The 22,650-nt window shown below is 45.8% G+C and overlaps 1 protein-coding gene across 3 annotated transcripts in view; it reads left to right on the forward strand.

Moving 5' to 3' along the window:
* Positions 1 to 989: 989 nt before the first annotated feature.
* The window catches only part of MBTPS1 (membrane bound transcription factor peptidase, site 1), a 28,837-nt gene continuing 7,176 nt past the window's right edge, over positions 990 to 22,650 (forward strand). For 2 of the 3 annotated variants that reach the window (XR_009819718.1, XM_062007213.1), the window contains exons 1-18: positions 990 to 1,049; positions 3,937 to 4,429; positions 6,131 to 6,388; positions 6,970 to 7,173; positions 8,287 to 8,397; positions 9,888 to 9,997; positions 10,384 to 10,500; positions 11,441 to 11,508; positions 11,972 to 12,074; positions 12,964 to 13,115; positions 14,059 to 14,220; positions 14,582 to 14,726; positions 15,748 to 15,936; positions 16,528 to 16,700; positions 17,620 to 17,735; positions 19,596 to 19,752; positions 20,482 to 20,606; positions 21,580 to 21,657. Coding sequence is in view for 2 of the 3 variants with exons in the window: in XM_062007213.1 (XP_061863197.1) it covers positions 4,243 to 4,429; positions 6,131 to 6,388; positions 6,970 to 7,173; positions 8,287 to 8,397; positions 9,888 to 9,997; positions 10,384 to 10,500; positions 11,441 to 11,508; positions 11,972 to 12,074; positions 12,964 to 13,115; positions 14,059 to 14,220; positions 14,582 to 14,726; positions 15,748 to 15,936; positions 16,528 to 16,700; positions 17,620 to 17,735; positions 19,596 to 19,752; positions 20,482 to 20,606; positions 21,580 to 21,657 (2,455 nt within the window). In the remaining variant the exon portion in view is untranslated. The remainder of the gene's footprint in view (positions 1,050 to 3,936; positions 4,430 to 6,130; positions 6,389 to 6,969; positions 7,174 to 8,286; positions 8,398 to 9,887; positions 9,998 to 10,383; positions 10,501 to 11,440; positions 11,509 to 11,971; positions 12,075 to 12,963; positions 13,116 to 14,058; positions 14,221 to 14,581; positions 14,727 to 15,747; positions 15,937 to 16,527; positions 16,701 to 17,619; positions 17,736 to 19,595; positions 19,753 to 20,481; positions 20,607 to 21,579; positions 21,658 to 22,650) is intronic. The other variant, XM_062007215.1, reaches the window with a different exon arrangement.

The following is a 22,650-nucleotide window of genomic DNA, read 5'->3' on the forward strand; positions in this document are numbered from 1 at the left end:
AACCTGGAGTTCTAATGGCAATGTCCTCCCCAAGCTTTTATTGAGTTGGTTTTGTAAAGAATGCTTCAGTGCTTGCCCCCATCCACTAAGAGACAGGGTACAAATCTTAATTTGTGTCATGTGAAATGCTGATGAGAGCTCTTAATCCCCCCAGCCCCCCCAATAAAGAAACAGAAATCACATGTATTTAATATAGTGACGCTGCCCCTCGCCTTGTCACTGAATGAGACATCCCCTGTAGGGGCTGGGCCATGGAGGAGGACACTGATCTTTGCATTTATTGCCCAGGGGGAAAGTCAGGCCTTTGATTCAGGCCTGGAGGGCCCTGCAGAGCTCCTCCAGCCCAAGCCCCTGCCAAAGCAGGTTCCCCTGGATCAGAGGGCACAGGGAGGTGTTCAGGCAGCTTGGGAACCTCCAGAGGAGATTCTCCTTCCTTTGACCCGCTGTTAGGGCAGCCCCATACTGTTGGTGCTTTTAGGGAGGGAAGGAGTGAGAAGGGAGCAGCGGGGGCAGGATCTGGGGCAGTCAGCTCTTGTGGCTGTCCCCAGCCTCCCCTGGCCCTGAAGGCTGTTTGCTTCTATCGTGCAGCACACAACTGGGCATTACGTGTTACTAATGATTTCGTTGGCGAATGAGCTTTAAACACGTTTATGTTTAGCAAGGGCTTGAATGAAGCTTCAGCGCAGCTGTGGCACGTTTCCCCTCCCGTGTGTCCCTCATGCTCCTCAGCTGCTGCCAGCCGCACAGCTCCGCTGTTCCCGGCTCGCGTCAGACCCCGCGCGGCCACATTTCAACAACCAGCTTCTCAAACAACCGGCTCCCAGCGGGCGGCTGCTGCGCGGCTCCTCACCGGCTGCGGCGGGAGCCGTCAGCCCCTCACCGCTGCCCGCTCCCGCCGCCATCGCTCCGCCGCCGCCCCGTTCCCGCCGCCGCCCCGTTCCCGCCGCCCCGGCGCCGGCCGCGCGCGTGCGCGGTGTCCGCGGGGCTCTCGCGAGAGCGCCGTGGTAAACACGGCCCAAGATGGCGGCGGCGGGCCCGGCGGCGGCGCGGTGAGCGGGGCGCGGGGGGAAGGGCAGAGGCACGGCGGTGCCGCCGCGCCGCTTGTGGGGATGCGCTGCGGGGGGGAGCGCGGAGCGGAGCAGGCAGCAGCCGGGCCCGCCGCACCCGGTGCTCGGTTCCCCCGTGTGTCTGGGGCTGGTGCGTCCCAGGCGGCGGCTGCGCGGGGCCTTCCCCGCTGTGAGGGCTCAGCGCTGCGGCGGCTGTGGCGGGCAGCGGCCCCTGCTGGGGCACGGGCAGAGCTCCCGGGCCGGATGGCTGCTCGGCTGCCCGCGGACAGGGGCTGCCCACGGCCTGTCTCGGTCGGCGATCTCGGTCACCGCTCGGTTTGGGGTACCCTGACTTCAGACAAAACAGGGAGTAGCTCCGAGTGTAGCTGTTGTTGGGAAGCCTTGTCCAGCTCCACACGGCAAGGGTGTCAGCACGAAGTTGTGGGTGCGCTGTCCCTCTGCTTTTAGTTCCTGTCGTGTTTCAGAATCCAGCTCGCCGTCTGTTACCACAGGCTCACGGAGGGGTGAGGTGGGAAGGGCCCTGCAGAGCTCATCCAGCCCCTGCTCAAGCAGGTTCCCCTCGCTCAGGGGGCACAGGAACGTGTCCAGGCGGGTTTGGAAACCTCCTGAGAAGGAGCCTCCACACCCTCCCTGGGCAGATGTTTAAGGGGAACCTTTTGTTTTCTAGCTTTTGCCCATTGCCCCTTGTCCTGTCACGTCACACAACAGAAAAAGGTGCTGTCTTGACATTCACTTTTTAAATACTTGTGTCAATAAGATACCCCACCCCCGAGTCTTCTCCAGGCTGAACAGCCCCAGGGCTGCAGCCTTTCCTCCTCACACAGATGTTCCATCCCCTCAGCATCTTGGTGGCCCTGCACAGGCCTCTCCTCAACAGTTCCCTGTCTCTCTTGAGCTGGAGAGCCCAGAACAGGACTCCAAATGAGGCCTCACCAGATATGGCAGAGGAGAGGGGGAGGAGAACCTCCCTTGACCTGCTGCCTACACTCTTCTTCATGACCCCCAGGATGCCATTGGCTTCTTGCCCATGAGGGCACATTGCTTGTCACGGTTAGTTTATTATCAACCAGCACTCCCAGGTCTCTCTGCAGAGCTGCTCTCCAGCAGGTCACCCCCAGCCTGTCCTGGTGCATGGGGCTGTTCCTCCCCAGCTGCAGGACTCTGCACTTGCCCTTGTTGAACCTCAGGAGGTTCCTTTCTGCCCAACTCTCCAGCTGTAAGAATGTTTATTTTTCTCATTTGTGTAGTTGTGTTTTAAAGTTTTATTTAGTTGCTTGGTGTAGGGGCTGTAAGGAACAAGATGGTAATGTAGGTAGAGCTCAGCCAAGATCTGCAGTCCTGTAACTGTGTTTAGAGATGTGTTTAGAGGAAACTTTGTCATCACAAGCAGTTCTGTCATGGTGTCAGACAGAAATAGAGGGTAACTCCATCCCTCTTGTAAGGAAATACTTGAGAATGCTAAATAAAGTTAAAATCAAGATGAAGTAAGAGCTATCATCTACAGGCTTGATTAATTCTGCTGTTGTGCTGAGCGGTCAGCCCATCATTTTCCCAAGTACTGTGAATCCCCTGGTAAGGCTCCTGCGTTCCAGTCCTTGTTGCTCCTCCAGCTCTGCTTCTCCACGTTGTGTGACAGGCCAGACAGAAAATGGTTCTCTTCACTCACTCTTAATGAGTTTTTATTTATTAATTGCTGGTCAGATGTTTGGAATCTAAACAAATGGTGGTATTTTCAGTTTTCCTCAAATGCTTTCTGCACCTTGGAATGTGGATGGAAGGATCTTCCCCTCCACATGAGAACCAGTTTCATTTAGCTCTGCATTATTCCATCTGTAATCCCAGCCTACATTTTCTCAGGTGCCCACTCTGTAGCAACTCACATTTCACCTCAAGAAAATCTGAAAGACTATCACGTTACTACTCTGTTTTGCACTTTACTTTTTCCATGCCATGGGCCTGACATGTGGTTTCCTTCTCTTTGCTCCCATTATCAAAGAGTGGTAGAGTCTGGTTGCTACTGTTGCCTGTTTAACTGTCAGGTTAGTAGCTGAGTGGGACAAGCAAGGAAGAGACTTGAGCATTCATGACCATGAGCCAGCAACTTGCCCTCATGGCCAAGAAGGCCAGTGGCATCCTGGGGTGTATTAGAAAAGCTGTGGGCAGTAGGTCAGAGATGTTCTGCTCCCCCTCTGCCCTCATGAGACCACATCTGGAATATTGTGTCGCGTTCTGGGCCCCTCAGTTCCAGAAGGACAGGGAGCTGCTGGAGAGAGTTCAGCTAAGGGCCACCAAGGTGATGGAGTGGAGCATCTGCCTTGTGATGAAAGGCTGAGGCAGCTGGGGATCTATAGCTTGGAGAAGAGGAGACTGAGGGGTGACCTCATTCGTGTTTACAAATACATAAGGGTGGGTGTCAGGAGGCTGGAGCCAGGCTGTGCTCAGTGATGGCCAATGACAGCACAAGGGGCAATGGGGACAAGCTGGAACAGAAGAGGTTCCAAAGAAACACAAGGAAGAATTTGTTCCCTGTTGAGGTGAGGGAGCCCTGGCAGGGGCTGCCCAGATGGGCTGTGGAGTCTCCTTCTCTGGAGACATTCCAAACCACCTGGACGAGTTTCTGTGTGCCCTGCTGTAGGTGGTGCTGCTCCGGCAGGGGGGTTGCACTGGATGAGCTTTTGAGGTCCCTTCCAGCCCTTGAGATTCTGTGATTCCATGATTCATGAAAAATTAACTAAATGAAACACAGGACCAACTTTTTCTGTGTTATTGGTGCTATGAACTTCCAAAGGTGTTTATCTTGTGTGATTTTCAGGCTACACATTTGCACAAATGTGAACCTAATTATTTTCTGTATTGCCTTACCTTCCAGGTTGGCTCACAGTCAGCTTTGCTAATTCTTCTAGGGAGTTAACCTTGCCATCAGCAATGGAGTACAGGACTCAGCTGCCACATCCTCAGTGACCGAATCCTTTCATACAAAATGGAGAAGAAGCGTAGAAAGAAATGAGCCTGTTTATAAGGCTTTACCTCAAAAGACCATGAAATCTCTGCTTGTTCTGGACACAGCTTTAAGAGTACCCAGTTGATCAGCACAGTGAAAGCAACGTTTACTGAAACAAAAATTAACTAGTTTCTGAAGAACAAAATCGTGATTTGAATATATGGAATTTTTGGAATGAAACCAGTTTCTTCTATGACCATGAAGTTTGCAAACATCTGGTTGGTTCTGGTTGTTGTTTTACTCTGTGGCAAAAAACACTTCAGTACCAGACTAGGGAATTCCTCTCATGAGGCTCAGATATGTCCTGGATGTTCTCGCCTTACTTTGAAAGTGGAATTCACTTCGACGGTCGTGGAACATGGTAATAAAGAGTTAAACAGCAAAATGACAAAAACCACCAAGTTTATGTAAATGTCACTGATCTGTGGTGTTTGTGCCGTTGTAAAATGCAGAGAGTTTCTGCAGAAGCGTCTTGTTTGCTGATTGTTCAAAGAGAAACATGTTTTCAGAGGTTCTTGGTTTAACTGGAGATTCAGAGAAGGAAGAGAGGGGGAAATTAAGAGGATGTTAAAAGTGAGAATGAAGGCTCAGGTGGGCAAGTCTGGTCACTTTGGTGTGTTTAGTAGTGGTGTGTTTTGACCCAGCCAGTGGGATGGTTGAGGCTTTTTTATGAAGTGTAACCACAAGTAGGCCTTGAAGAGGTGAGAAGGCAAGAATTCTCTGTGTGTTCCTTCAGGAGAAAGCTTGGAAGTGTGTAGAAGTTGGAAAGATAATTGTGAAGGGAGGAGACAAAAGGCAAAGTGAGGCAGATGGCAGTGCTGAGGTGGCAGAGGGTAGCATGAGAATGACCTTGACCCTCAGGGGCCCTAATGTTTCCGCAATATCTACCTGGGTGCTTCCAGGCAAAAGGTCAACCTGTGACATTTCTGTGAGTCTTTAGCCAAAGACTTGCTGTGGTGAGTGTGGTAATGTTCACTGGGGCTGAGTTCCACTCACAAGTCACTCATTCAGGTTGAGGGCTGGACTGTTGGACCAGCTTAATTCTCTGTCCATGTTGTTCTTGGTGTCAGTTACTTGCAGTAGAACTTAATACCATTAACTCACATGTGTCAAGACACAGACTGAATTGGCATATCAAGCAGTTGTTTGTACTGCTGGATCTCATGGCCAGGAAGGCCAATGACATCCTGGGGTGGATTAGAAAAGCTGTGGGCAGTAGGTCAGAGAGGTTCTGCTCCCCCTCTCCTCTGCCCTTGTGAGACCACATGTGGAATATTGTGTCCAGTTCTGAGCCCCTTAGAAGGACAGGGAGGTGCTGGAGAGAGTTCAGTGCAGGGCCACAGAGATGATGAAGGGTGTGGAGCATCTGCCTTGTGATGAAAGGCTGAGGCAGCTGGGGATCTGTAGCTTGGAGAAGAGGAGGCTGAGGGGTGACCTCATTCATGTTTACAAATCCATAAAGGGTGGGTGTCAGGAGGCTGGAGCCAGGCTGTGCTCAGTGATGGGCAATGACAGCACAAGGGGCAATGGGGACAAGCTGGAACAGAAGAGGTTCCAAAGCAACACAAGGCAGAATTTCTTCCCTGCTGAGGTGAGGGAGCACTGGCAGGGGCTGCCCAGATGGGCTGTGGAGTCTCCTTCTCTGGAGACATTCCAACCCAGCTGGATGAGTTCCTATGTGCCCTGCTCTAGGTGGTGCTGCTCTGGCATGGGGGGGTTGGGTGGGGTGAGCTTTCAAGGTCCCTTCCAACCCTTAAGATTCCATGATTCTGTGATCTGTTACCTCTCCCCTGCTTCCCCTCATCATTCCACCTTTCCATGATATTTACAATTCTACCTTCCTTAACAAAGGTTTTTATCATGTTCAGGTTTCCTAGTGAGGAAAAAACATAAAAAGCCAAGCATGATGTAGTGCAGAATCAATTACAGGTTTCTAAGGGCAACAAAAAGTGCCTCAAGTTGTGATTATTTGTTCTGGATAAATGAAAATATTTGGACCTTTGTGATGTGAATGCATAAGCTGCTTAAACATCAGTTCTGATGAGTTGTGCTCTTGTTCCAGAATATATTGTGGCTTTTAACGGATACTTCACAGCTAAAGCTAGAAGTAAGTTTATTTCAAGTGCACTAAAAAGCAGTGATATTGAGAACTGGAGGATTGTACCTCGCAACAACCCAGCCAGTGACTATCCTAGTGATTTTGAAGTTATTCAGATCAATGAGAAACAGAAGGATGGAGTACTGACACTGGAGGATCATCCCAACATCAAGCGTGTAACACCACAGCGGAAGGTCTTCCGGTCGCTCAAATACGCGGAGTGTGAGTAATCTTCTGTGTGGTTGCGTGAGATCTGCTTTGGAAAAGTCTTCTGAGCCTTATTTCAGATTGAATTGGCCTCAAGCTGCACCAGGGGAGGTTCAGGCTGGATCTGAGGAGGAATTTCTGTGCTGAAAGGGTTGTCAGGCATTGGAATGGGCTGCCCAGGGAGGTGCTGGAGTCACCATCCCTGGAGGGGTTTCAGAGATGGGTAGATGTTGCACTGAGGGAAATGGTCTTGTGGTTGATAGGGCTGGACAGAGGCTGGACTCGAGGATCTTAAAGGTCTCTTGCAGCTGAAATGATTATGTGTTTCTAAATGACAAGTGCCCTACAGTTATTCTTTAACTTACAGAAATCTGTTCTTCTGCCTTATAAAGTTATCAAGGTCTTGTCACATCTTTGTGAAAGCATGGTAGTGATTCCAGCTATGGCCTAGGAGATAAAATGGATTAGGCAAAATGGATGCTCACTCCTCTGAACCTTCTCTTGTAACCCCATGATGTGGATATTTGCACAAAAATCTAACCTTTTGTGATTCCCCTCATGCTGTATTGTCTTTCCTTCATCCTCATCCTGCCTAGCTGATCCAGTGGTGCACTGCAATGAGACCAGATGGACTCAGAAATGGCAGTCGTCTCGTCCTCTGAGGAGAGCCAGCCTGTCTTTGGGCTCTGGCTTCTGGCACGCCACCGGCCGCCACTCCAGCAGGCGCTTGCTCAGAGCCATCCCACGCCAGGTCGCCCAGACCTTGCAGGCAGATGTCCTCTGGCAGATGGGTTACACAGGTATGCTTGTGGCTGGGGGCTCAGAACAATTACCTTCTTTGAAAACAACAAGTGAAGCGGAAGGAAAGGCTCATTGGCTCCTGTGTGTTGATCTCTCACTGGGTGGCAGTTCCAGAAAGATTGAGAAATACTTTGTGTTGAGATCCATTGTGTAGTTATGGAGTGCTCTTCTGTCTGTGTGTGTGCTGGACTTAGGAGAAATTGATCATATTTATCATCTGTTGTTGAGGTTCTGAATTGGAATATGTTTTCTTTAAGGTCTGTAACTTCTCTGGGACAGATTAACCCCTTGTACCAGTACAGGCTGGGGAATGAACTCTTACAGAGCAGTGCAGAGGAAAGGGACCTGGGGATCTTGGTGGGCACCAGGATGAGCATGAGCCAGCAGTGTGCTCTCATGGCCAAGAAGGCCAGTGGCATCCTGGGGTGGATTAGAAGGGCTGTGGGCAGTAGGTCAGAGAGGTTCTACTCCTCTCCTCTGCCCTTGTGAGACCACATTTGGAGTATTGTGTCCAGTTCTGGACCTCTCAGTTCCAGGACAGGGAGCTGCTGGAGAGAGTTCAGGGCAGGGCCACAGAGATGATGGAGTGGAGCATCTGCCTTGTGATGAAAAGCTGAGGCAGCTGGGGATCTGTAGCTTGGAGAAGAGGAGACTGAGGGGTGACCTGATTCATGTTTACAAATCCATCAAGGGTGGGTGTCAGGAGGCTGGAGCCAGGCTGTGCTCAGTGATGGCCAATGACAGGACAAGGGGCAATGGGTATAAACTGGAACACAAGAGATTCCAAAGAAACACAAGGAAGAATCTCTTCCCTGGTGAGGTGAGGGACCACTGGCAGGGGCTGCCCAGATGGGCTGTGGAGTCTCCTTCTCTGGAGACATTCCAACCCAGCTGGATGAGTCCCTGTGTGCCCTACTCTAGGTGGTGCTGCTCTGGCGTGGGGGGGCTTGGAGTGCATGAGCTTTGGAGGTCCCTTCCAGCCCTTGAGATTCTATGATCCTGTAACTTACAGAGCTTGTAAGTTGAGTGCTACATTAAACAGAAAAGTTTTCTTTCAGTTGAAACATTTACTTTGAAGTTGAATCAGAAAAAGCAATGCTTTTGTGTTACAGGTGCTGGTGTAAGAGTAGCAGTGTTTGACACTGGGCTGAGCGAGAAACATCCACATTTCAAAAACGTAAAGGAGAGAACAAACTGGACTAATGAGAGAACCTTGGATGATGGTGAGCTGCTGTGCACTGTTGGACATCAGCTGCAACACAAAAAGTTCCACTTAAACATAAGGAAAAACTGCTTTACTGTGAGGGTGAGGGAGCCCTGGCCCAGGCTGCCCAGGGAGGGTGTGGAGGCTCCCTCTCAGGAGGTTTCCAGACCTGCCTGGACACATTCCTGTGCCCCCTGATTGAGGGGAACCTGCTTTAGCAGGGAGTTGGACTAGATGATCCTCGAGAGGTCCCTTCCAACCCCCACCATTCTTTGATTCTATGATGCTGTGATTCTGTTCCTGACACTTGCATGTTCTGTTTTCCATTATAAAGCTGCTGTGGTGCTGACATCTGTTGAGAATGTCTGTCTTGAGTTTTTAAGCATAATTTTACTGTGTCTTGAGCACATTGTACTCATACCAAGTTCAACAAAGAGCATTAAAGTTCCAGGCATAAGCCTTCTTTGAATGATATGTGTCTCTCATCATAGCACTTGAAAATTGTAGGGGCAAGAAGACATTATTCAGGCATCAATACGTTGTCATATTAGGTGGAGGTGAGACAAACCCTATAGAGCTGTTTCTTTCTTATTCCTTTTTATGTATTCTGCCATTCCACAGATTTCCATGTTTATGAGGGGAGAGCACTTTTACTGTGCAGTCCTAAACTAACCAGATTTTGGCACCTTCCTGTAAGGTTTCCTATTCTATATAGTTTTTATGAACAAACACTGTGCTGGCTCGTGCCCATCAATGTTCCAAAGATCTGTTGATTTTCTGCAGTGTGTTTGTGTCCCTTTCTCATATCTCAACCCTAACCTGCCCTCACTGTATGCTTTCACAGATTATTAACTTCATACAGTCTGGGTCAGTGAGTCAGTTGGCAATTTAATCCCTTTAGAGTTCAAGGTATATGTGTGTTTTGCTCAGTCTTTTGTGCACCCTCTGTAGTTTTATCCCGTGCAGTATTTCTTTGCATTGCAGTACCTGCTTTTTGTAGCAGGTTTGTGCCTATATGATTGCTGGACAGGCAGATTTGGAGTCCCAGGCAGTCCCATAAAACAAAGGCTGAATGATTTATTGAGGAAAGTTAAAAAAACCCAAACAAACTGTGTCTTTGTCTCATTTTTCACCCTTCACAAAATGAGAGTTATTGCAGAGAAAGGGTAAAAATCTTCTAAGGAATTGATGTGAAAAGACTTTGGCCTCGTGACATGCATTTGTCAAAATAACCTTTTTCTGTCATGATTGCTTTTTGTGGCTCTTGTTTTCATTGCTAGCAATCAGGAGTGGATAAACTTAAAGTCTCTTCATCTGGCAATTCTGTCCTCACTGAACCCAGTGGCAAAATACGGTTCAAGAAGAAAAGGGCTGAACCCACGTTTTGTGGGCTGTTGTAAAGTCTGTTAAGTTGATGTAATTCTTGGCTTAGGCAGTGTTTAACAGTACAGATCTTTGACAATGAAGTGATTTGTCTTCTAACATTGTGTTTCCTTCTCTCTGGGATAGGTTTAGGCCATGGGACTTTTGTAGCAGGTGTGATAGCCAGCATGAGAGAGTGCCAGGGATTTGCTCCAAATGCAGAGCTGCACATTTTTAGAGTATTCACCAATAACCAGGTGACTGATTTTACATGTGTTTCAATTGTTGCCTTTTCACATTACTGCTTTATTAACTTTTCCCTTTGGGATTACTGGAGGTACTTGGAAGTGTTGCCACGTTTTCTTTGATAAGTCAAGAAGATACATTTAGAAGAGACTTAACTGCAAGATGTCTTAAGTTTTCCAGATCTGGTATATCTTCCTTAAATCATGTGTGGAAGTTTGATCTGTTTGATTGTTGGAGCAGTCACTCAAATGTACTGATCTCTAGAATACTAAGAGACTGCTGTCCCTTTTGTGCCCTGTTCAGTGGTATTTCTGCTCTCTGGCTGAAGTCTGTGTTGTCTTGGAATCTCTGGATTTTCCAATGATTGCTTTTTTCTCCCCCCCTTTTTCTTGCATAGGTCTCATATACATCATGGTTTCTGGATGCCTTTAATTATGCAATCTTAAAGAAGATAGATGTTTTGAATCTAAGTATTGGTGGGCCAGACTTCATGGATCATCCATTTGTTGATAAGGTTAGTATGTGGAAAGGAAGTGATCATGGTGTTTCTAATCCTCAGACAAGTGCTGGACTTGGCAGAGCTACTTCTTTGCTGCAGCTGCTGACAGTTTCTGTGGAGTTCCATTTGCATGAGAGACATTTTTTAGAGTCTACATGCTTTTAAGAATATATTTAAGAAGCAGATTTAAAAGCCAAACAAACACAACCCAAATATTCACAGAGCTGTCTTTTACAAAATGCTGTATGTAGGAAGTGGGCCTTAGCAGGAGAAGTTTTAACTGAAATCCACCCTTGTGGGGGTTTTTTAAACCTCTGCATGGGTAGTTTATTTCATGGTAAAAATATGTATAGCATGAATTGAGCAGCAAATTGTATAGGTACAAAGTACAGGTTGTTGATTCAGCTGTGTGGTAAGAGACTTGTTTCAGGGTAAGACAGAATTAGGTTTTTGTCTTTGTAAATGTCAAGGTTCCCTGAATTGGTGATCTGTCCTTCAGAAGCACTAAGTGAATTCATTTAGGTTTTAAAGAGGGATAAAAGCTTTCCTTGTAAAGGGTAATTAAGGGATTTGAGGAGTAGACATTCTTCCTTTTTGGTTTCTTTATGATAATCTGCTTTGAAATTGAGTCTGACAGTGACTTCACTGCTCTCCCCAGACTGTTACAGGAGGGGATTTAGAATAACTTGACTTTGTCATGTGGAGTGCTTTGTTATGGACAGGAGATTTTCCTTGGTGCAACCTAAACAAATACCATCAGCAGTGTTGCTGTTGAGTCTGGGTTATTGGTCACATAATCTTAAACTGAACATACTAGTGAGATCTGTTTTTTAAGTCTCAGTGAGAAACAGAGGCTGGACTAATTGTTCCCTTATGTGAGGCCCCACAGGGTGTAGGGTGGTTAGAAAAGTCTTTTTTGGTGGCAGAGCCTTATTGTAAATGTTATTTTCTGTAGGTGTGGGAACTGACAGCCAACAACGTCATCATGGTCTCTGCTATTGGCAACGATGGTCCTTTGTATGGGTAAGCTTCAGTGCCCACTTCAAAGAAAAGCAAACATGGTGTTATTATATGCTCTCTGGAAGCATGTGCTTGGTCAGGAACTTTTCCCTCCTCCTGTCTTCCTGTAATCTGTTTCTAGAAAGTGACTCAAGTCAAACTGTTTGCACTGTGTTTGTCATTTGCTGTGGTAGTACAGCAATTTGTGAAGTACTTAGCTAGTAAAGTGGGAAGTCAGTAAAGGAGAACAGCAGTATTTCCAGCTGACATTTCCCTGTTAGTGTGAGCAGACATCTTTGGGTGCTGATCTTGGGCTTAAGGAATACAGAAGGGATCAGGCCAGAACTGTTTCTGCTTCTGTGGAGTTTAAAAGAGCATCTGACAAAAATGATGGCAGCGTGTCCTTTATCAGGATTAACTCACGACTATGTCATGGCTTTTTGGTTTGGGTTTCCTTTCAAACTTCCTACCTCTCAACTTGTTCTAGGACTCTCAATAACCCTGCTGACCAGATGGATGTGATTGGAGTAGGTGGCATTGACTTTGAAGATAACATAGCTCGCTTTTCATCTAGGGGAATGACCACTTGGGTGAGTTACGTTGACTGGGGCCAGCCACATTTGCAGCCAAATTAAGGGCCTTGGCAAGGGAGCCTTTTTTTGAAGGGGTAATCCCATGCAGATGGCACGTGTGGAGTAACCAGTGGTAAAAGATTTGATCAATGATCAGAGTAGTTAACATTTTTAAGTCTTAAAGCAAGAAGCTCAGGCTGCCCAGATGGGCTGTGGAGTCCCCTTCTCTGGGGACATTCCAAACCTACCTGGACGAGTTCCTGTGGGACCTAGTCTGGGTGGTCCTGCTCTGGCAGGGGGATTACACTGGTCCCTTCCAACCCTTAAGGGTCTGTGATTGATTCTGTGATTCTTTGGAAGGTTGTTCATCATTAACCTTGACTGCTACTGACATTCTTGATGTAAGATGTCCAGTACCTTTTGATTCAAGTGAGGACTTGCCTGTGTGGTTAAATCTGCAAAAGTGAAGGCCTGCTCTTGTCCTTCCTTGAAGTCCTGGGATTTCCATGTGCTACAAGTGCTACGTGACACATGTTTACCTGTTGAACTGAGGTGATGGGTACTGACACGTGATTTCAGATGAGATTGGGTTGTGCTCTTGATGAAGGGGACAATGGTGTGTTTCTGTTTGTGCTGCATCTCAGTAGACTTGTAGCAGTTGGCTTATCATTTTGTCAGTGGTTACATTCTTAGCATAGACACCAAGGTAATAATAGGCAGTCATATTGATGTTGAAACACCAACAACATGTGACAAACAGCTTGAATCCTTCTTTAGGTGTTACTTGCTTTTCTCAGCTAGTTTAGGTGATGATTTTACTTCAGCATGACCTGCAGTTAGTTTAAACAGCCTAATGAAGTGTAACATCATATATCAGGGTAATAATCCATGCTCCTTTCTTTCCCAGGAGCTGCCTGGAGGCTATGGTAGAGTGAAGCCTGATATTGTTACTTATGGCTCTGGAGTGAGAGGTTCTGGTATGAAAGGGGGATGCCGCTCACTCTCTGGGACAAGTGTTGCCTCTCCTGTGGTGGCAGGTGCTGTTACTTTGTTAGTGAGGTGAGTCTTAAATAAGAACCTCTAAAGAGATACTGACTCAGGAAGGTCTTAAAGGAGCCCCCCCAGATAAAACCAAATTGTGTTTAGATGTAGAAAAACAAACTCAGAGGATAAAGGTCAAGGTTCTTCTGCCTGGGAGATGACCTTGTTTGACTAACCAGCTCTAAATTGTATGGGGAGAACTTGAGACCTGTTTTGAGTAACAGTTTCATCTTTGAGAACAGGACCACAAAGCAATTTTGTCACATTTTTAAACCATTTTGAACTGCTGAGCTTCTGTCAGTTGTGTTGTAGAAGAGCAGCTGCTCCAAGTAGGCACCTGTAGCAGATAATGATCTAAGTACTTGTAAGTTTTATAGGCTTTAGGGTTTTATGGCTGTTATCCGGTTGCGCAAATCATCTGTTGCAAACTGGAGCACTTGAAAGGAAAGTGGGAGTTGCAAGTCTTGCATTGCTACTGCATAAGAATGAGACAAACCTTTCTTTGAGAAACAGGCCAAAAAATCAAAACCATCATCATACTTTCTCCATTAAATGGTGTGTTTTCCTTTAAACAACAAAGCTCTTTCCCCCCTGAAAGAGTCATTTTGGGAAAGATGCCAGCAAGTTTCCAGTTACAGGGGCTTTGATTTTCAGAGTATTTTATGTAGCATAGGAAGAAACTGCCCTGATTGTAATGACTGTTGGTAATGAGGCTCATTGTAAGGAGAAAAAGTCATGTAATAGCTGTTTTTTAAGAGAAATGCGTCAGAACCTTGTCACTCTTCTTCAGCTGTTCCAAGGAGAAATCAAGTAATTATCCCCAAACGAGAAGATGTTACAGCAAGCTGATTTCTGCTTGCATTTTCTTCAAATCAAATGACTGTTAAGGCAAAATGGTAAGCAAGACTAGCTGGAAATTAGAATAAAGGCAACCTAACGTGATGTGTTGCTCCTGTTTCAGCACAGTTCAGAAGCGCGAGATGGTGAATCCAGCAAGTATGAAGCAGGCTCTGATTGCGTCAGCACGGAGGCTTCCTGGTGTCAACATGTTTGAACAAGGACATGGCAAGTTGGATCTTCTGAGAGCTTATCAGATCCTCAACAGCTATAAACCACAGGCCAGGTTAATTTTAATCCTTAATTAATCAACATTACACTATAATCTGCTGTATTTCTCTTCAGAGAGCAGGTGATGCATGTGTAACTCTGTTGAGCAATCCATGCTTGTGCAACAAGGAGAACATGAGCCTTATTTAATCCTGAAGCATGAATTTTGACAAGAGAATGACTAAAAAGTATTTTCTGCCTAAGTTGTAGGGAATGAAGTGTCTATGAGAGATACATTTACTTTCTCTTCTAGCCTCAGATGTTATGAATCTATGTTTTATCTGTAACTGTTTCAGAGTTATAGATAGTGGCACTTCTTCTTCTGTTGATTGATTGATTGATTTTTGTTTTATCGTACCTTCTTCATCCTGCTGCAGTTTGAGTCCAAGCTACATTGACTTGACAGAATGTCCCTACATGTGGCCCTATTGTTCTCAGCCCATATATTACGGAGGGATGCCAACCATTGTTAATGTCACCATCCTGAATGGTATGGGAGTCACAGGGAGGATTGTAGACAAGGTAAGACCCAAGTCCTGACTTAACTAAAACCTTCCCAGAAAAGGCTGTTTTAGCTATAAATTTCATAGAACAAATCAGATTTCTCACAGCTGAGAGCAAGAGATGCAAAATGTTTGATTTGAAAGGGCACACCCAGGTTGTCAACACCAGCTCTTGTTTTCAAGCAATGCATTTGTTTCAGGGGCGTGGAGCATTTGGTCTTTGTAAAACCAGTTTGGATTGACAGCTGCTTTGATAGCATTTAAAATCTTGTGGATAGGTTTTCCTCCTGGTTTCTTTTCTTAGTCTGGAGCATAAACAGTCTCAGTAAAGAATCCTGGTGTTATAGATCATACCTCTTGCATGGGTCAAAACGACCTGAATGTATTGACTTACCAAGGGCTGCTGCAAAACCTGTTCTTTTACACAAGTGATATTGGGCATGTTGCTTGACTAGGGAGGTTTTTCTTTCTCTTTTTGTTTATTGAGCTTTAAGTTCAAGTGTAGAACAGGTGTGGGAATTGGTGCAAGTTAAATAAGGCTCCTATCCCCACATTCTAGCCAATGGAAATGACCTTACTTTCAACATTTTACTGCGAATCCTGAGGTCTGTTTTAGAGTTAAGTTTACATTCAAGAGCCTGGAAGCTGTTATCCAACAGCATTACCTTATGGTGATACTCAGACACAGCTGATGTTGTTTGCCTGTATGAGGTAACTTTGTTACCTAAAGGAAATTTTGCGTTCAGGTGGATTTTCAGAGAGTCTGTGTAAGTCCAGGTCATGAAAGCTGTAGTGATTAGATTGATTTACTCACATAACACCAGCCTCTTGGGCTTTGTGGACATTTTTAAACTTGACATCACAGAATCTTAAGGGTTGGAAGGGACTTCAAAAGATCATCCAGTCCACTCCCCCTGCCAGAGCACCTTGAGAAGAGCCAAGAGTTGTTATTTCTGTGTGTGAATGATCAGTGCTATGTGCACAAAAATTAGGGAGTGCAAATATTGTTTTACTGATGCTTTGTATTCTTCATTTCACAGCCAGACTGGCAACCCTATCTCCCCCAAAATGGGGATAATATCGAAGTGGCTTTCTCTTATTCCCCTGTGTTGTGGCCTTGGTCTGGATACTTGGCAATTTCCATCTCGGTGGCAAAGAAAGCAGCATCTTGGGAAGGCATTGCTCAAGGTCATGTTATGATCACAATATCGTCCCCTGCAGAAAATGAAGTAAGTCTGTGCATTTTGGAGGGGTTTTTTTCTATGTTAATAATGATTAAAATTGCTTCCCAGTATACAAACACCTTCTTTTTAAGGGGTTGCTCTGATCCTGTCATTTGAACCAGAAGTTAGATTGGGGTCAGGAAATAGAAGTGTACAAGTAATAATCTTTATAGGGGAGAGGAGGATGAACCTGCAAATTGCTTCAGAGCCAGAAAACCTCTCTTTGAGACAACTTCATAGTTCCATTTGTTCATTGTGAATTCAAGTTATGTGTTTGGAGAAAGGCATGGCTTAAACATATTCCTTCCAGAAACATGCCTAATTGTTCCTGAGAAGTTTTAAAGGTTCTTAATGATTGAACCAAATTACAGTTGTAACATATCTTAGGTCTTTTACTTCTGAACATAGCTATAAACTGCTGAATGCAGAAAAAGTACCATTTTAAGGCAAACGACATCTCTTTGTCTCCAGAGCTGCTACTGGTGACTAAAAGCAGATTTGATACCTCCATTTGCTTAGTCTTTTAGAATCCACAGTTAACTGGTGAGTGTTCCCGTGGGGTAAAAGGATTTCACTGTAGTTTGTTTTGTCTTTCAGTCCAAGAATGGTGCAGAGCAGACTTCAACAGTGAAGCTTCCAATAAAAGTGAAGATTATTCCTACTCCACCTCGTAGCAAGCGAGTCCTTTGGGATCAGTATCACAATCTGCGTTACCCACCAGGATACTTCCCCAGGGATAACTTGAGGATGAAGAATGATCCATTAGATTGGTATTTATCTATTAAATCAGTGTTTCATGGTGGGATGTGAATGATAGGGAGTAACTTTACAGAGTTAAAGCCCTTGGACTCTGCGTGCTTTTGCTGCAGGATATATTGGGGGCTCTGTGGTTTTATTTACATGAAATGAAAAGCTTTTAAAACACACATTTGAGACATTTAAGATTCTTGTGAGGTTTTGCAAGGGTAGCATTTTGCTTTTCTGCCCTAGTTTCTCCCAGGAAGTTGAGGGGGGCACTTTAACAGCTGCTTCAGCATCCTCTTATCCAAAAAATATAAGAAAGTTGAAAGACTGAATCCTAAGGGTGAGAGCCCTTAGCTGCTGAGGGAAACTGAAGTAGAGAAAGGCTGAGTTGACATGTTACCTTTCATAGATGGAGAGGGAAAGCATCCATAGAAAGAACTGCACAGCAGTATAGAAGTAAGGATTGAGTCAGGGACCAAGACATAAGCTTGTGAAAAGCTTCTTGGAGCCTGTAGGTATGGCAAATGAAGAGGAACTCTCTGCTGGGTCTCAGCAGTTATTTACAGGTGGTCCTCTGTGCTTCTCCAGTTAGCAGTTAAAATTGCTCTTAGTGGCTGTTCTGTGAGGAGGAAGTCCTGTGAAGAGCACCTGGTTTCCCTCCAGCAGTCTCTCTCTGGGGTGTGACACAAACATGCAGAATTGTGCTTTCTAAGGAGCTCACTCTCTAGCTTTGCCTGTATAACTCTTCTCTGTAGCACTCAGAACCAGTGTAACTTGTAAAGAATTGTGCAAAGAGGAGATGGTATGTGAGAAAACACAGGTTATCATTTGAAAGAAGTGGACCTTTTGGAAAGGGAACTAGGAAGTGATCTATGATTAGAGGATTCAAATCAGATTTCTGCACGTCAGATTTAAGTGTGTTCCAAACTTTGCTCTTTTCCTAAGGAATGGTGACCATATCCACACAAACTTCAGGGACATGTACCAGCACCTAAGGAGCATGGGGTACTTTGTTGAGGTTCTTGGTTCCCCATTTACATGTTTTGATGCAAGTCAGTATGGTAAGCACGAGTTAATTGCCTTGTTCTCCATACTAATAACTTCTTCCTAAAATGACCTGCTTTTTGGAAGACAAGAAATTTGGGGGGAGTACAAAGGAAAATTCTCATGGTAGTAGAAAAATATTGTAACAGTGGGTGTATTTATTATTTATATGTTGATATATGCTGTATAAAGTGCCACTGCAGAAGCTTGCTTGGGAGTCTAGTAGAATTAGTGCAGTTTTCTGTCCTTATGGGAAAAATGAGAGGGACAGCCAACCTCTTGAGTGGGTTAAAAGCCTCCCTGTATTCAGTCCCACAAAGACAGACCTGGAGTTGTCAGAGTGAAGCATGATGTGAATAACAGACTAAAATCAAAAGTGTCCTTTCTGTTGATTTGGGGATTTTTTTTCCAAGATTGATCTTTGTGCCTAGGTAAAAGAATGGGGAAAGTATTCCATTTAACCATAGGTGATAGCAAAACAGTGTGTGGTTTGTTTCTTTTGTGCTCATCAGGAAAGAGGCAGAGCCAGGCAGGGGACAAACCAAGCAGCCCTTGCTCTTTTATGCTCCAGTACTCCCCTCTGTTTAACCATGACATACTCCAACAGGACCTTCTTCCCTTTTGGGTGTGATGTTCTTCAGTGAGTGTAAAGTGAGGGTGTGTTCTCCTGCCAGCTTTCTAGTTCTGGAGATGTTGTCAGTAGTCCTCTTGTATTTATCTTGATTCTTCAATAAATATCTTGCCATTGATTTTTGAGTTCAGTGAGTGTGTAGCTGGACACAGAATAGTTTATCTTCTGAAGAAGAACTAGTTTTACAGTTGGAGAGCAGCATTAGGTGACTTTTCTCTGGTTCCCCATTACATTGTACCTCATCTGATTAGTAGTTTCTTGGACTTCCAGAGTGTCCTCAATGGGAAGAAGTGAGGGGTGAAAACTGCAGTGATCTGTGATGTGGCCACCACCTCCCCCAAGCTTGTATTGTCTGCAAACTCAGTGATGGGGCACTGTCACATCATCCATCTCATTAAGATGCTCTTTTTCAGAAGGCTTTGTGATAAAACACAGACTGCCTGGACTTGTAGAACTCGCCTGGTTGCAAGGGATTGAGAGATGCAGGGTGAGCATCAGTGCTTGATCAGATTGCTCAGGGTATCGTGCTGGTGAGATTTGCCTTGTCTGTCAGGGTGGAAATCCCACCACCTCCCTGGGCAGTCAGAAAGTGCAGAAGCCAAATAACATGGTGATAGAGAAGCAATCGAAAAGCATAGATGTGTTTTCAGGGAATAAAAGTGTATTTTCCTGGTTGTGTTTTATAGTGATGGAGAGAAGGCTGTGCTTGGTTGTTCACATGAGTGGCAACAGGGTTATGTGAAAGTGGCAATGGTACTTCAGTCAGATCTGCTTTAAATGCAGCTGTAGTTTCCAAGGTCTGAGTGAAACCCAGGTGTCAGAATAATTGTTGTCTTCCTGGCTGCAAATCTGGAGCAGTGAAAAACCTTCTGCCTGGGGTGCACCTGCAGTAGCACAGCAGTGAATCCCCTGCTTGTCCTGCCACAGTTTTTGGCTTGGTTAATGGAGCATTTGGCTGAGACCAAACTGCAAAATATACACCTGACAGAGGTGGACATTCAGTTCATGAGGCCACACAAACATGAGTCGTTAAGTGACACCCTTAGAAAGCATACTAGTTTTTGGATACATCTGTAAGCTGAATTGTCTTGTATTCCCCAGCCTTAAATGTGACTTCTTTCGGTGAGCTGCCAGAGCAGGGCACGTGGACTGACGTGCTTGTGTTGACTTCTGTGTGGGTTGTGTGAACGGTGGTAACAGCAAAATGAACAGCCTGGTTAGCTCTTGGGTTTGCTTTTACACACAGGGACCTTACTGATGGTGGACAGTGAGGAAGAGTATTTTCCTGAAGAGATCACCAAGCTGAGAAGGGATGTTGATAATGGACTTTCACTTGTAGTCTTTAGTGACTGGTACAACACATCTGTGATGAGAAAAGTCAAGTTTTATGACGAAAACACAAGGTACTGACTGATTTGTGTCAATTTGTGATATAGACTGTGATAGAATTGACATTTTATGCATGTGTTATGCAAATGTTATAGGCTGCACCTCAGTGCTTGCATGCTACCTGTCAGAAGGACTAGCTGAAGAGCAAAATGGATGTTAAGTTGCAATTTAAGGAGAATAGCTGCTTATTTTGTCATGATTGCAAAGGCCCTCTTGGTTATGTCATCTTCTTTTAAAGTCCAGAAAAAGCATTTACAGTGAAAAGAAGTAAGAAATTAGATTGTGGCAAAAAATACTTCCACTCTTGGGGAGCAGAATAGAAAGAAAATGAGGGTTGCAAACAGCTGCCAGATTGTGCACCCATTGTTGAAATCATTCCAGTGTGTCATAGAAAGAGAACAGACACAGATATCCTCAATAGTGATAAAGGCTCTGGTAATTACTGTAGCTGGTCAGCTTGGTTTGTGAAGCTGGAAAGATCTATTCCACGTTTTGCTTCAGTGCCTGAGGCTGAAGTTTCATGGAACTTGGGAGTTTTCCATCGAACTGAACCTCACTGAGAACTTCACAGTAGTTTTACTTCAGTTCTGCTCAGAAGCTTTGATGTCAGCTCCTCGGATGCCCCTGGAGCCAGATAAAGCTTTAAGATATAGATATAGATATATTTGACTTCTCATTTTGCAAACTCTAGTAGGAGTATGTGCCAAATACTAATAAAGTGTGTTATGCTGTGGGTTTTGCAGACAGTGGTGGATGCCTGATACTGGAGGTGCCAATATACCAGCTCTCAACGATCTGCTTTCTGTCTGGAATATGGCTTTTAGTGACGGGCTGTATGAAGGAGATTTTACCATGGCAAATCATGAAAGTGAGTACTGGACTCCACTGCCTATGCAAGGCTAGAGTGTGGTGGCTGGAAAATAGTTTCCTGTGAGAATGAGATAGAGGGAGAGTCAAGGGAAACACACAGATTCAGTGAAAAGAGTCTTATAAATGTGCTTAAATGATTCTGTCCTTCATAACTGTATGGGACTGATTGTCAGACCAGATCATGAATGTGCTCAGCTTGGGTTTGCATCCCAAGTGCTGATGCTTTGAAGACAATTGTCTGTATATCTTTGGACTCTAAATATTATTTGCAAGATGAAGCCTTTGGTTTAATTTTGCAGTTATGTGGAAATTTTGGAGGAAGAAAATCAATAAGGCCTTTTTCCTTGGAACAGACAGGTTTAGCCATGCATCACTACATCCTGAGATGTTTTGTGCATTCCTGTTCTTGTAATCTTTTCAGTTCTTCCCCTGAAATGGATGTTTGGTTGGTTTCAGACCTTATGGTTAGGCCACAGGTCTGTGACCTGACTCTTTTCTGACTTTGTAGGTCTAGCCAGCCATTCTTTATATCTCACCAAGTCACTCCATGTTTTCATGCTTTGTTTCAAGCTGCTGTCTTCTGACTGGTTCATTCAGAAAACGTGTGAAAAGAGAAGGCAACAAGCATTGATGGCTCTACATGCTCACCAGCCTTGATTGAAGGAGGCAGGTTCCCTGTAGTTATGAATAATGACTGTTAGTGTGGAATACGTTTCTCGTGGCATTTGATTAAGCTTTTCAGTTTAAAAAAGATAATATCAGTCTCCTAGATGTAGAGATTTGAAAGCACTGTGTAAAGGTGAAGCTGGGAAAGCAGTGCTTAGAAATGCCTTCTCTGTGAATACACACATTGGCAAATCCAGAGCAGCATTCTCAGGAATGTTTTCTTCTGCATTCACTGGGATGTGGTGGAAAGGGAGGGAAAGGAGGGTCATTTTTAGCCTGAACTGCAATTCTGTAATGTCTTTCAGTGAATTATGCATCAGGATGCAGTATTGCCAAGTTTCCAGAAGATGGCATTGTCATTGCACAGACTTTTAAGGATCAAGGTAAGTGCTTCCTTGCCTTTTTGGGTTTGCTGCTTGTAAACACATCCACATGAACGTTTGTCTGCCTCTTCAGAAGGAATTGTGTCTTAGTTGTGTTACTTATCCATGTTTCTCCAATTTTCAAGTGCTACTGAAATATATTCCCTAATCCTTGCCAAATGTGGTGTGAGTGTTGGGGTCATCCAAGGAGATAGGTAAGGAAAAATTCTTGTAGGGAGGGAGGCTTTTCAGAGGGCCCTGGCCAGGCTGGAGCCATGGGCTGAGGGCAATGGGATGAAACTGAACAAGGCCCAGGTCCAGGTCCTGCCCTTGGGCCTCACCAAGCCCAGGCAGCTCCAGGCTGGGGCAGAGGGGCTGGAAACTGCTGCAGGGAAAGGACCTGGCAGGGTTGGTGCCAGGGGCTGAACAGGAGCCAGCAGCGTGCCCAGGGGGGCAAGAGGCCAAGGGCAGCCTGGCTGGGATCAGCACTGGGGGGGGCAGCAGGAGCAGGGCAGTGCCTGTGCCCCTGTGCTGGGCCCTGGGGAGGCTGCAGCTCCAGGGCTGTGTCAGTGCTGGGCCCCTCACTCACTGCCACAGGGACACTGAGGGGCTGCAGCTCCAGGGCTGTGTCAGTGCTGGGCCCCTCACTCACTGCCACAGGGACACTGAGGGGCTGCAGCATGGCCAGAGCCGGGCACAGAGCTGGGGAAGGGGCTGAGGTAATGGGAGTGTTGAGCCTGGAGAAGAGGAGGCTGAGGGGAGCCAGGAGCCCTCTCTGACACTCCCTGACAGGAGGAGTGGGGGTTGGTCTCCTCTTCCAAGTAATGAGTGACAGAATGAGAGAAAATGGGCTCAGGTTGCCCCAGGGGAGGTTGAGATTGGAGCTGAGGCAGAGCTGTTTCCCTGAGAGGGGTGTGAGCCCCTGTGCCAGGCTGCCCAGGGAGCTGGGGGAGTGCCCAGCCCTGGAGGGATCCCAAAGCCCTGGAGCTGAGGTGCTGAGGGCTGTGGGTCAGT

This window comes from Colius striatus, chromosome 14 (assembly GCF_028858725.1).
Source record: "Colius striatus isolate bColStr4 chromosome 14, bColStr4.1.hap1, whole genome shotgun sequence".
NCBI classification, from domain to species: domain Eukaryota; kingdom Metazoa; phylum Chordata; class Aves; order Coliiformes; family Coliidae; genus Colius; species Colius striatus.